Raw genomic sequence first — 13,891 nt, forward strand, 5'->3', positions numbered from 1 at the left:
AAAGAAGGGGCATTTGACTACTATTGAGTTGGTTGACTTGGGACACACCGACCACCATGGGCGGCGATCCTGGGGGGGGGGGGGAAGGGGGGATATATCCCCCCATGAAAATGGGTGGAGGGGATGTAATACACCATATCCCCCCCACCAAATGCCAGGGATAAGAATATTTTCATGCCTACATTTATGCATCATCGTTAATGTACGGCTCTTTTTTAGCTTCATTTCTCGCCTACCATAAACGCAGTGCGATCTTTTCAAATAAAGCGTCTTTATAAAGCAAGAATAGTTGACTGTAGGCTTCATTGGCCCTATAACAACAAAATGTATTATTGCGCCCACGGTATTGATATAGTACATATATGCACCCTCATAGTATTCATATAGGCCCTATAGTAGGCCTACACACGCACATGTTCCCTCGAACAGCTGAGAATCTCAGGTTACCAGCAGGGGCGTATCCAGGGGGGCGCAACAGGCGCGCGCCCCCCCCTATTGGCCGTCACCAAAAAAAAAAAAGTTTAGCAAAAAAAAAATTAAAAAAAAAAAAAAATTGATGACGACCTTTATGTGAGATGTCGGTGATCGCTCAACCCCCCCCCCCTCCCGTGTGCTTTATTTTTTGTTTGTCAAAAAAAGGTTCTGGCGAAGTTCGGCGGCATAATAGTTTTAGAAACATAGATGGTAATTGTGTTTGTATTATCACTATAAACACTAAATGACATGCCAGCCATACTAAATTGTGCATTTTGTGTCCATATTTACTGGAAATGTTGCTTATTATTAAGGTCGAAAAATGGATCACATATGGCCATGGGCTGCGATCCTGGGTGGAGGGGGGATATATCCCCCCATGAAAATGGGTGGAGGGGATGTAATGCACCATATCCCCCCTCCCCCACCAAATGCCAGGGATAAGAATATTTTCATGCCTACATTTATGCATCTTCGTTAATGTACGGCTCTTTTTTAGCTTCATTTCTCGCCTACCATAAACGCAGTGCGATCTTTTCAAATAAAGCGTCTTTATAAAGCAAAAATAGTTGACTGTAGGCTTCATTGGCCCTATAACAACAAAATGTATTATTGCGCCCACGGTATTGATATAGTACATATATGCACCCTCATAGTATTCATATAGGCCCTATAGTAGGCCTACACACGTACATGTTCCCTCGAACAGCTGAGAATCTCATGTAACCAGGGTAATGCTTAATACACGTTTCACCTGGATGCCCTAGCAATCGGTACCTAGGAATGTAACTATGTGTAATTGTGTATTGCATGTGTATAGGCCTATAATAGCCTGCATGAGGCCATTTTCTTCATCGAATAATATAACAGAGCTCTCGAACATTCTAACGTTGCGCCTGAAACAAGATTGACAGGGGCAATTTTCCCAAAATAACACCCGAAATTTAAAAAAAAAGTATTTTGGATCCTGATTATGAGATATTTCGGACATGACATCCCTATTTTAAAGTTGGGTATATGCCGCTTGGAAACCTCGGGAAGTGCCGTTTCCGGCCATCTAGAGGGTTTGTTAATCCCAAAATTTTCTTGTACGCTTCGCGCCAACTCATGGTGGCGCTACGCTTAGATAGTCAACAAGGTCATACCCCCCCCCCCACTCGGAAGTACGGATCGCCGCCCATGCATATGACACCATTTTGCATTTCAGCCCTTCTTTGAAAGCAAAAATTGTACACCCCTCCCCTTAGACCCATCCCCCAGGATGGCGATCATTCATGCCTGGCGCCCCCCCCCCCTATTGGAAAATCCTGGATACGCCCCTGACCAGGGTAATGCTTAATACACGTTTCACCTGGATGCCCTAGCAATCGGTACCTAGGAATGTAACTATGTGTAATTGTGTATTGCATGTGTATAGGCCTATAATAGCCTGCATGAGGCCATTTTCTTCATCGAATAATATAAAAGAGCTCTCGAACATTCTAACGTTGCGCCTGAAACAAGATTGACAGGGGTAATTTTCCCAAAATAACACCTGAAATTTAAAAAAAAAAGTATTTTGGATCCTGATTATGAGATATTTCGGACATGACATCCCTATTTTAAAGTTGGGTATATGCCGCTTGGAAACCTCGGGAAGTGCCGTTTCCGGCCATCTAGAGGGTTTGTTAATGCCAAAATGTTCTTGTACGCTTCGCGCCAACTCATGGTGGCGCTACGCTTAGATAGTCAACAAGGTCATATCCCCCCCACTCGGAAGTACGGATCGCCGCCCATGCATATGACACCATTTTGCATTTCAGCCCTTCTTTGAAAGCAAAAATTGTACACCCCTCCCCTTAGACCCATCCCCCAGGACGGCGATCATTCATGCCTGGCGCCCCCCCCCCCTATTGGAAAATCCTGGATACGCCCCTGACCAGGGTAATGCTTAATACACGTTTCACCTGGATGCCCTAGCAATCGGTACCTAGGAATGTAACTATGTGTAATTGTGTATTGCATGTGTATAGGCCTATAATAGCCTGCATGAGGCCATTTTCTTCATCGAATAATATAAAAGAGCTCTCGAACATTCTAACGTTGCGCCTGAAACAAGATTGACAGGGGTAATTTTCCCAAAATAACACCTGAAATTTAAAAAAAAAAGTATTTTGGATCCTGATTATGAGATATTTCGGACATGACATCCCTATTTTAAAGTTGGGTATATGCCGCTTGGAAACCTCGGGAAGTGCCGTTTCCGGCCATCTAGAGGGTTTGTTAATGCCAAAATTTTCTTGTACGCTTCGCGCCAACTCATGGTGGCGCTACGCTTAGATAGTCAACAAGGTCATATCCCCCCCCCCCCCACTCGGAAGTACGGATCGCCGCCCATGCCGACCACCAAAGCTATAAGTATAATATAATAAACATAGATTAAGTTACATGTAGTATTTTCTACTATATATATACGTTACGGTTAAATTCAAATGAACGCCAAACAAACATCAGATGGTGGGTTTACTATATACTTCCGATGATGGGCAATTAAAAAATTGATTTGATCACATCACTTTTTTCTATTTGTGCCTCATTAATAATGACCCTTGAATAAATAAAATCTAACAAACAGAAAGATCTACACAATCTGTTAATTTTTTGGGATGGGGGAGGGGGGGGGGGAGTTATTGAGTGTTCCATAATTTATTTGAAATTAAAAACCAATGTGGGATTTAGTATAATCAAATAACATACCTTCTCAAGGTCGTAAAATTCATTAAGAGCTTATATATTTAACCAGAATGCGAAACGCATTTAGGGTTTCGATGGGTAATTCATTGCACTAGACTTCTGCTTTTTGTAAACCAAACATAAAGCTGTTACAATACAAATGTCCCAAACCAATATGTTGATGTATATTACACTATTGCGTGATAAACACAGGTCAGTCTACTGTACGTGCATGGCAATACACACCTCCCCCCCCCCCCCCCAAAAAAAAATAGGGGTCATGTATTCAATGTTATGAACCCACACACCAAGTATGAGAAGTAGCCACGATTTCCATCGTTGAACAAAGTAAACCATGTCGCAGAATCATAAACAAGCAGCTATAGGCATACTGTAATGTCTCAAGCAATTAAAAATAAAAAAAATCTGAAAAGAAACCTATGAAGGTAGCTTGGCTACTGCTACATTATGCTCCTATAGTACTAGGCATATTCTAAATACAGTAGCTAGGTGTGCGCGAGTCCTAAGCCTATACAGTACCTCACTGCTACGTTGAACAGCTATACTCGATAAGCGCGACTTCGTACATTTGCCCAATTATTTATCTTGTCCTTTAGCTGCAGATTGGCGCACGATAAAATATCGCTATTTATTCCATTACACTGCCTTTATCTAAGCGATCTTTTTACGCAATGAAAATCTGAGATTGTAAGAGCATCTATCAAAAACAGCAAACTTGTCTCAAAACTCCTTAAACTGTTGTATACTTTGCGAATTATGACTGATATCCATTGGGAAAATGCCTTAATAATGTAGAAATAATTTAGGAGATGTTTTGGTATTCTGACTGGTATTCTTCACGTTGCTGTGTTAACGAACCCAATTTTACCCTACCGTTGCTAGCCTAGACTACATAAATTGCCCATAGTCCTAGCCAGGTTTGTTCGAGTTGTCCCATAATCATAACCGCGACGAAATCGAACGTTACTTTTAAGGCATAGCTATGCTGAAACTGGTGGAAGAGACTTCATAACTTGAGATCAATAGCCGATCCAGACACAGCTCGTGAACTCACTGCCAAAACTAAGACCGTTTTACACAATTAATTCGCATTGAGATTGGTCATAGTCAAAATCTAACTAGACGAAATGTTAAGTTTAATAAACGGCGCCTGGTCATTTCCCAACGAAACTACATCCAGCGTGAAATGCGACGGAAAACGTCCAATAGCACCGCTGTATGTATAGAGAGTTAACCTTTTGCACGCAATGTATGTAGCAAAAATAAACACCGGAGCGACACTATGAAGCCTATGCAGATTTCCGTGGGTCTTGGTTGGATTCTACGGATGCCCATAAGCTTATTTCCAATTGCAAACAGCTTCCTATTCGTATGAGGGGTAACGCACATGTAATCTGATAGGCTGGTCGGTGGGAGATACGGTAGCTTATAGAACAAGGTTTCCACAATTTGGCGTCTGGTGACTCCAAATGACTTTTGGCCTCCATAAAAAAATATATGCTCCTTGCACTGAACGTGTCACAAGTACATACGGTACTTTATATGAAATTCATCCAAGCTTCCTTTCTTGAGATAGCGTGTTGACAATGTTTTCAAATGTTGACCCCTAGTGACCCCCAATGAACTTTGACATCCACAAAAAAAAACAATAGGCTTCTTTTTCTTAATGTGGTACTTCACACGAAATACCAGTTTGATCTAAGCTTTCCTTCTTGAGATATCGTGTTTACAAGGCTTTCACGATTTGACCCCTGGTGACCCCAAATGACCTTTGAACTTATCTATAAACGATAGGTTTCTTCTACTTAATGTGGTACACCTACTCACCAAATATGAGATTGCTCCAAGCTTCCCTTCTTGAGATATTGTATAGCGTGAAATGCTATATTTATATTTTTTATTTTATTTTTTGTGGTTTTTTACCCTGTCTTTTATCAGGTTTTACTTTTACTGCTGTTGTTATTACTTTTAGGTTTTCTTAAGTTTGGTATTTTTATATTCCAGGTTTTGGTTCTTTTGTGCAGTCCTCTTAAGCATGTTTTACTTCTACTTTTACTGCTGTTGTTATTACTTTTAGGTTTTCTTATGTTTGGTAATTTTATATTCCAAGATTTGGTTCTTTTGTACAGTGCTCTTGAGCATGTTTCACTTCTACTTTTATTGCTGTTGTTATTACTTTAAGGTCTTCTTAAGTTTGGTAATTTTATATTCATGGTATTGGTTCTTTTGTACAGTGCTCTTGAGCATGTTTTATTTCATGATAACAGCACTTTAATATATGGTATTTATTATATATTTATTATATACAAGCGAGGTGTCACCCCCCCCCCCCCCCACCCGCACACAAACACACGCCCATACACTCATCCGCTAGCCTGACTGCATAAGTTACGATTATCATCGAAACAAAAAATGACTGTATTTTGTATTATGCATTCATCGTCCCTACCTTTTGTTATATTTTAACCTTAAACCGAATCAAGGTCGGCCGTGCCCTTTTGGTATTTAATCACTGTAGGCCTATTGTCTGTAAAGTTCCGTCTCTGAATTTAGGTTCAATGAAATATTTTGAAATAAGCAACTTTACCCATGGAGGTAAAAACAGTCTGTTTTTACCTCCATGCTTTACCGGATCACTTGTCCAAAGTATGTGGTATTTAAAAAACACTATTAAAGGTTATCATCATTTTAATTCATAGTGTGTTTCGGTTAAGTACAAAAACACTCAAATCAATAGTGTATGTAATAAAGGAGCCATTCAACTTTTGAGTTAACAGGGGCTTGTATATTACGGGCGGCCATTTGGGCAAAAATACAACGATGAAACAAATAAACAAGAAAGAAAATTGAAAAAGAAGAAATATTCAAAATGAAACAAACACATGTAACACCAATGTAAAACTTGTGAAATGCTACACTTACAAAAGAGAAATAAAGATAAAACACAATTATGTAGCGAAACATATCAAACACATGCAACCGAAGGTTAATGGAGTGTTAGCTCAGTGGTTAACACCCGGTGCCTTTCAATCGGTCCCCGGTTCGAGTCACTCCCAAATTAATGTATGTCGTCCAGTTACAGAGTTGTTGACAATTAACAATTCATAATCATGGACGTTTAATATGAACGTAAGATACTGACTTCGGTCAGCTTGCGGCTTTGATAAGCCAATGAGGCTTCTTCGCGAGTTCCTGCTTGCAGGAGGATCTAATATATATATATACATATACATACATAAACAAGGAGCACTGGGAAGTCAAAATTTGATCCACTTGTCAGAACAAAAAGATGAATCGCCACCATCAAAAGAAGATGGTTTGTAAGCAAAAGAACATTCACACGAAATCAAAACGAACGTTCACGTAAAAACGAACGAACTCATATGAAATAAAATGACAGATGCAGCTGGTTTGACGGTTTTTCTTGACCGTGGTATATTACGAAATGTAGTTACGACATCTTGTATGTACGACACATCTGTCCAACCACGCTGCATCGTGCTTCACAAGGTAAGTGAACTGTGTGGGCTAATCGTCCTGTTGTCCATAGTGTCCACAAGGGAATTTTTAACCGGGGCAGAGGCAGACGATGCTGTTCCTTTTGATTATGTCCCAATGTTCATTTTGATTCTGTCCCAAAGTTCGTTTTGATTTATGGGGAAAACTTTCAATCGTGGGGGCGAACATTCAGTTAGTCCAGGCAGTCATGTCGTTTATCTATATTATTATTATTGTTCCTTTTCATCTTTGTTCTTGTCTGTTTGTCTCTTGTTTCATCGTTGTATTTTTTTTGCCCAAATGGCTGCCCGTAGTATATGGTATGAGACTCTAAAGATATGATGAAGTATTGTTAGAAACATTTAGATGCTCAAACGAAGCGGGAGCTTCGATCCGTTTCCATGTTTCGAGGGGCAAACTTATCGATAGAAATCGTCCGTGAATACAAATGCACTTGGTCAGACGTAAACGCAAATTGGCTTTAAGATATAGCCTACCTCCTTTCTTAACGACTACCACCAACCGCTATCACACCCCCCCCCCCCCAAAAAAAAATATGATAGATTAAAACTTTCTCTTGATTAATTCAAACAGCTTTTGAGTTAGTTTTATTTGTTCGATATGTTTATCCATAAACTTAGCATGTAATATAACAAACTGTTTCGTAAGATATGAAAAGCCAATACTGGGTCGATGTCCCACATTCCAATCATATTTGGACGACATCGTATTCTAAGTTTGTTTTCATTCCCTACTGTAGAAGCTGAGAACTAAGAGTTGTTATAGTCAGTATAACCCAGTGGCGTAGGAAGGTACTTTTGAGTGGGGGGGGGGCTGAAGACTGATGGCCAGCCTGGGGGAGGGGTCTAAGGGGAGGGGGTGTCCCCCTCCCCTTTGGAATTTTTTGCATTTCCAGGTGGCCTCAGATTCAATTTGGTGCAATATAGCACACTTCAACACCCACTCCATTTTGTAAACTTAATTTTGTATTTTCACCTGGCCTTAGATGCAATTTGGTGCTCCAAATGAGATTTTTTTTTTCTCATTTGGAAATGAAAAGGGGTTTTCTAACTTGCGAACCGGGGGGGCGGAATGATACTTCCGCCCCTCCACATTTTTCACTGGGGGGGGGGGCTGGCGCCCCCCAGCCCCCCCGGTTCCTACGCCCTTGGTATAACCTAACGTTATAGGCTGCAGTAGCCTAAACTATATGTTAGTATAGGCTATATCAAGCTATGATCATGCATGCATGTGGCTCTCAAGGGCGGCGGAAGCACTTTGAATCTGGGGGGGGGGCACCGACGTCGAAGGGCACTTTGCAGAAATTTGATTGGACTGATGCAGCCTGATATTTAGTACCCTTTATAACTCTTATTGTATTATCTTATTTGCGTATACACATCACTCCATCAACGCCCCCCCCCCCACCCCCAAGGAAAAAATGCATACTAGCACTGCAATATCCAATGTGCAAATTGGGAAACAAGGAACAAGTTTTCTTTCGAGACAAAATGAGATGAAATCATTATAAAGTCCCTGCACACGCGATCGATACATGCATGAAAGCAAATGAAATATGTCAAAATACGAAAGGATGGGGTAGGTTATGGGATATTAAAACTATCAATGGCTTCTGCTTATTAAAGAGTTACAATATAATATAGCAATGCATTTTTGGAAATGCATTAGAATTTTTTTTTTGAAATTGAATATGCATAATGGCACTCACCAGAATGTTAGAAGCAGTTGCGGAGCTAGGGGTATTGATCAGGGGGTCGAGAATGGTCAGTAGGGGCGCTTTCGACACTATCTAAGCGGAGCGCCACCACAGGTTGGCGCGAAGCGTACAGAAATTTTATGAGTCAAGATACTCCCTAGATCGCCGGAAATGACCCTTTCCGGGCCTTGCTAATTTGCAGATAAACGAAGAATAAATAGGTGTCATCGCCATTTTGTCAGAAAATTACACCAACAAAACGTGACAAATGTCAATAGGTAGATGAGAGCGCAATTAAAAAGTCAATAATCGCGAATAAGTGAAAAGTGGTAAAAAGCTGAAAAGGGCACAAGCCGTCCATTTGAGTCCGTCAGGGGGACATCCGCCCCCCTGACTGTATGGACGCTCCGCCACTGGTTACAAACCTTGTGGTAGTAAACATTTAAAACTTCCCGAAATATTTCATTCGACGTGGGTTTCGCTTTGTAAACTCTTTAGCGATGTCCCGTGTAACTAATCCGTCCGTTCTTGCTTTATGGATATGAAGCATTAGCATATTATTATACCGTTTTCACCAATCGTGCTCCGCAAGTATGTCTTTATCCTGCGTTGTACAGAGAAGGATCTCTCTCCGGAGGCTGCGCTCATTGGTGCCAGTAGGTGTATGTGTATTAGGCAGAGAATATTCGGAATAGCCAGGCGAATGTCATTGTGGTCAGACAGGAGAGATACTAACAATTTTTTCCATTCGATATAGCTTTGAGTTTGACCCACAGAAATTCATTAATAGTTCTAAATTAGGATTAGATCTCTTACTGAAATATCGCTGACCTAATAAGGTGATCAAGAGTACAATTTTTATGTAGAAAAAGGGCACATTTTTCACCTGAGGAAAAGTGGACAAGTGATGTTAAAAATTGTTCAAGCATAAGTTCTGTTTCCAGACTCCATTACCATCAGATACATCACAAAATATATCCAAATTTGACAAATTCATGTCGCTTTACAGAGTGCTATGGGGATGTTGTTTTTACCTAAGGCTGCAGAATATTTCAGGTATGTTTGTTAAGCTACCGATGACAGCCAATGTATATCCTATTTAAATCTATAGCCTATCTTATTCGACTTTACGAAGTTATGAAATTGAGAGAAAGGTGAAAGATGCGATAGTTCATTCGTCCGTTCGTGCATTTGTTCATTCGTTCGTTTATTTTTTCCTTCTTTCATTCGTTCGTTCGTTCGTTCGTTCATTCGTTCATTCGTTCGTTTGATCGTTCGTTTATCGTTCGTTTATCGTTCATTCGTTCGTTCACTCGTTCATTCGTTCATTTGTCCATTCGTCGTTCGTTCATTTGTTCATTCGTTCATTCGTTCGTTCGTTCATTTCTTCCGTCCGTCCATCCGTCCATCAAGTCGTTCGTTCGTTCGTTTGTTCATTCAGTCGTTCGTTCGTTTGTTCATTCGTTCGTTTGTTCATTCTTGCATTCTTGTATTCGTCCGTTCGTTCATTTGTTCATTCGTTCGTTTGTTCGTTCGTTCGTTCATTCGTTCATTCGTTCATTTGTGCATTCGTCCATTCGTCCGTTCGTTCATTCATTCATTCGTTCATTCTTTCCTTCTTTCATTCGTTCGTTCGTTCGTCCATTCGTCCGTTCGTTCATTCATTCATTCGTTCATTCTTTCCTTCTTTCATTCGTTCGTTCGTTCGTTCGTTCGTTCGTTCGTTCGTTCGTTCGTTCGTTCGTTCGTTCGTTCGTTCGTTCGTCCATTCATTTATACATCCATTATTACACATTCACTGAGTTCTTAAAGTAAGGTTTGAATCTAATTTTAGGTGCTAAAAAGCTATAAGATATACCTAAAGAATGTAATGACCAAACTAACCACTGTATTTCAAACCGCGTGCCGCCCTCTGCAAAGTTAACTTTCCGTTGCTTGAAAGTGAAGTTTTTTTCTTATTGCTACAAAAGGCAGACAGTAATGAAAAGTGATACCTTGTTATCTTTTATCTGGACCTGAGATCAGGGAGTTCCATAATAACTCCCTGCTGAGATGTCCATCGCTGTTATGTTCACTGTGTTATGGGTATTGACCGTAGCTGCATGTAGTGACTGTACACTAGTGTCTATATACCGGTGGTAGCAAGCTGTGTTACACTTCAGTCGAAACTAGGTCGGATTACCGGCATGAGACGTTTCTTTGTGCGCGAGTCTTCACACCCTTTAATGTGAAGGGGGAGGGGCGGGTGTAACTTAAAGTGAATGGGGTGGGGTGAAGTGGTGCGGATTAAAGGGAAGAGGTAGGGAGAACGGTCCACCAGAAAATACCATTTCTGTTACATATTTCTTCCCAAGGACAATTTTGTGAGTCAATACTATCGCCCGTTACTTTACCCATATACACTAAGTAATCAATTCAATAAATTATCACTTTCACTTCCTACCAAAAGGATTAAAACAGTGGAGCCATTAACATGACCTACATGATAGCATTGCTGTTAATCCGCGTTGACATTGGCATGCCGTTCTTGAAATTATGGAAGGGAAAACAGTGAGAAGGTAACAGGTTATGATAGTAGTGGTACTATTAGACATCACAGATTTACAAACGGACAGTTCCCGTTTATGCAGACAGGATTGAGCGCTTTGAAACGTTGTTTTAAGCGCTATATAAATGTAATTCATTATGATCATTATTATTATAATTATTATTATTACTTTTATTATTATTATAATAATAATAATAATAATAATGATAATAATAATAATAATAATAATAATAATTATAATAATAATAATAATAATAATAATAATAATAATAATAATAATAATAATAATAATAATAATAATAATAATAATTATAATAATAATAATAATAATAATAATTATAATAATTATAATAATTATAATAATTATTATAATTGTTATTATTATTATTTTTTTTTTTTTTTTTTTTTTTTTCGAACGTTCGTTCATGAGTGGTAATCATGGAGATTCGAGACCATTCAGACCCATAATGATATATTTTTCGCACATGTAATTTTGTTTCGACACCCAAAATCCCTGTGGGAGGGCGACTGGGGGCGACAAGCTTTCATGGGGGCTGTCGCCCCCCAACGCCCCCCTGGCTACGCCACTGGTGGATGTGCATGAGTGCCAAACCGCTGAGTCTCTCTTCATTCATTGTAGAACGCATGTAGTTTTTTATTCTGTGCATTGCGCTGAACGACCTTTCAGCAGTTGCCGAAGCTATTGGCATGGTTAATCATGGTTAGTCTTAACTAAATGTTAAAAACTGACAAGATCGGATCCTAGTAATTTTCGGCGGGTAGAATGTTGAATGAAACGGCACGCGATAGAAATGACAGAAGAATAGGTCACCTAATTTAGTCATATTCTTGCTACGTTCATTTCAATAGTTTTTCCTGTCTAGACTCTTAAACTTGTCCAGCAAGCTTATGGATTTGAACTATGGGGGCTTTTAAAAAAGATAACTTGGCCAAAAAAATGTAGGTCCGGGCTTACAGTGCTACATACTGGCTACGCCCCTGCTGATTATGAATTTGAATTTAGAGAAAAACTAATTGATTAATGCATTTCGTTCATTCCTTTTGCAATCATAAATATAGTATTTCATATGAAGTATCAGAAAGTTGTAGGGATGTCCCCTCCCTTTGGTTATAACCAAAAAAGATATCCTGCTTTGAAAAAAAAGAACTGCTTCTTAAGAAACATATTTTCAACATCTAAAATAAAAGAGGCAGTTATAGGACATTTCCAAAATAAGTGCTCAATATTCTCAGTTTCAATTTTACAAAAAGGTACAAAGATCTGAATCACTTTTACCCATCAATGAAAGAAGCCTATTCGTGGCAACAATTCTATGAATAAATTTAAACAGGAAAAATTGGATTTTAGCTTCAGATCTTATGATTATTAATATTAATGTTATTATTATTATTATTATTATTATTATGATTATGATTATGATTGTTACTACTACTACTACTATTATTATTATTATGATTATTATTATTATTATTATGATTATTATTATTATTATTATTATTTTTTTCTTTTTCATCTCATTTATTCTATAAATACATGCATGTGTACATATGAATATTGAATGCAATTTTTTTAACGTATCTAATAATAACATAACTATCGCTTATACATAGTAATTTAAACGTTTAACTGAGTTCATGAATAAAATGACAATTTCTGAACGCAGTACAAAGGCTATCATAAGTTATTTTGCTCCGAATATGAGATCTATCCAAACTTTTTTCTACTTGAAGGATGAACTTAAATTTATCGATAAATTCATTTAATATTGGCACTTCATTATTCATCTTTTGACTAAAGATATAGTACTTCAAATGAAGGATGAGAAAATTATACGGATGACTCAGAATTAGCTTGTAGCCAAAGAAAATGTCACTCTTGGTGAAAATAAATTGCATACCTAGAATACGTCGCTCAATATCTAATATAAAGTTTGAAGTAATTTGACAATCCCAAAAAAGGTGCTCTATCGTTTCATCATGTCTCCCACAGAACGTACAGCTTGCATTTTCCTTGATATTCATGCGATAGAGTAAATGATTAGTTCCCAGTATACGGTGGAGAAAACGGTATTGAAAATAACAAATCTTGCTTTCTCTACAAGAAATGAGAGGAATACGGAAAATAGTCTGCCACTGCAAATCAATAAACTCAAAATTATTTCCCCATTTGTTAAAATAATAATAATAATAATAATAATAATAATAATAATAATAATAATAATAATAATAATAATAATAATAATAATAATAACAATAATAATGATGATGATAATATTATTATTATTATTATTATCATCATCATCATTATTATTAGGATTATTGGCGATCATGGACATAAAGGATACTCACCTTGTACAGTAGCACCTGGGGTAACAGTTGCTGGTAAGATCGTGATATCGAAGGGAGGAGTCGATGTTTGAGGCGTCACTCCTTGATGATCGGGTATAAGGTCTATACATGCTTGAATGCCAGCCCCAGAAGGGAAAGACTCTACTTCGGTAAGCGATATCGAGGCAAACATGAAACCGACAAGCTTCACAGAGTGAAAGGAAAATTTCAACCCGGCCATTTTGAAAATCTAACAGCGCTTTCCAAATGTACCTTTTATGCCGACCGATTCGCGACAGGATCTAACCTGTTGTTAGCGCCAATCCGCATTATAGCCAGTTGTTCCACGTCGAAAGTTTGCGATTCAGTATACATTGGTATAGTCCCAAGAACAAAGAGACCAAATTTGGTCTATACCAATATCGGTTACGGATGAGTGGAGATGAAATCTTTAACCTATGACGTTTTTTAAGTTTAATATATGAAAGACTACCTATATATGATACTTCAAGATATTGGCATATACGTAACATCTGCCCCCCCCCCCCCCCATCCTGTGGCTCTCCTTTAGG

The 13,891-nt window shown here is 38.6% G+C and overlaps 1 protein-coding gene across 1 annotated transcript in view; it reads right to left on the reverse strand.

Annotated features, from left to right (window-relative positions):
- Positions 1–13,673, reverse strand: part of LOC139954859 (uncharacterized) — a 23,929-nt gene extending 10,256 nt beyond the window's left edge. The window contains exon 1 of the mRNA XM_071954827.1: positions 13,341–13,673. Within this exon, the coding sequence (XP_071810928.1) occupies positions 13,341–13,560 (220 nt within the window). The 5' untranslated portion in view covers positions 13,561–13,673. The remainder of the gene's footprint in view (positions 1–13,340) is intronic.
- Between the last annotated feature and the right edge of the window lie 218 nt (positions 13,674–13,891).

The sequence above is a fragment of the Apostichopus japonicus genome, chromosome 17 (assembly GCF_037975245.1).
Source record: "Apostichopus japonicus isolate 1M-3 chromosome 17, ASM3797524v1, whole genome shotgun sequence".
NCBI lineage: Eukaryota > Metazoa > Echinodermata > Holothuroidea > Aspidochirotida > Stichopodidae > Apostichopus > Apostichopus japonicus.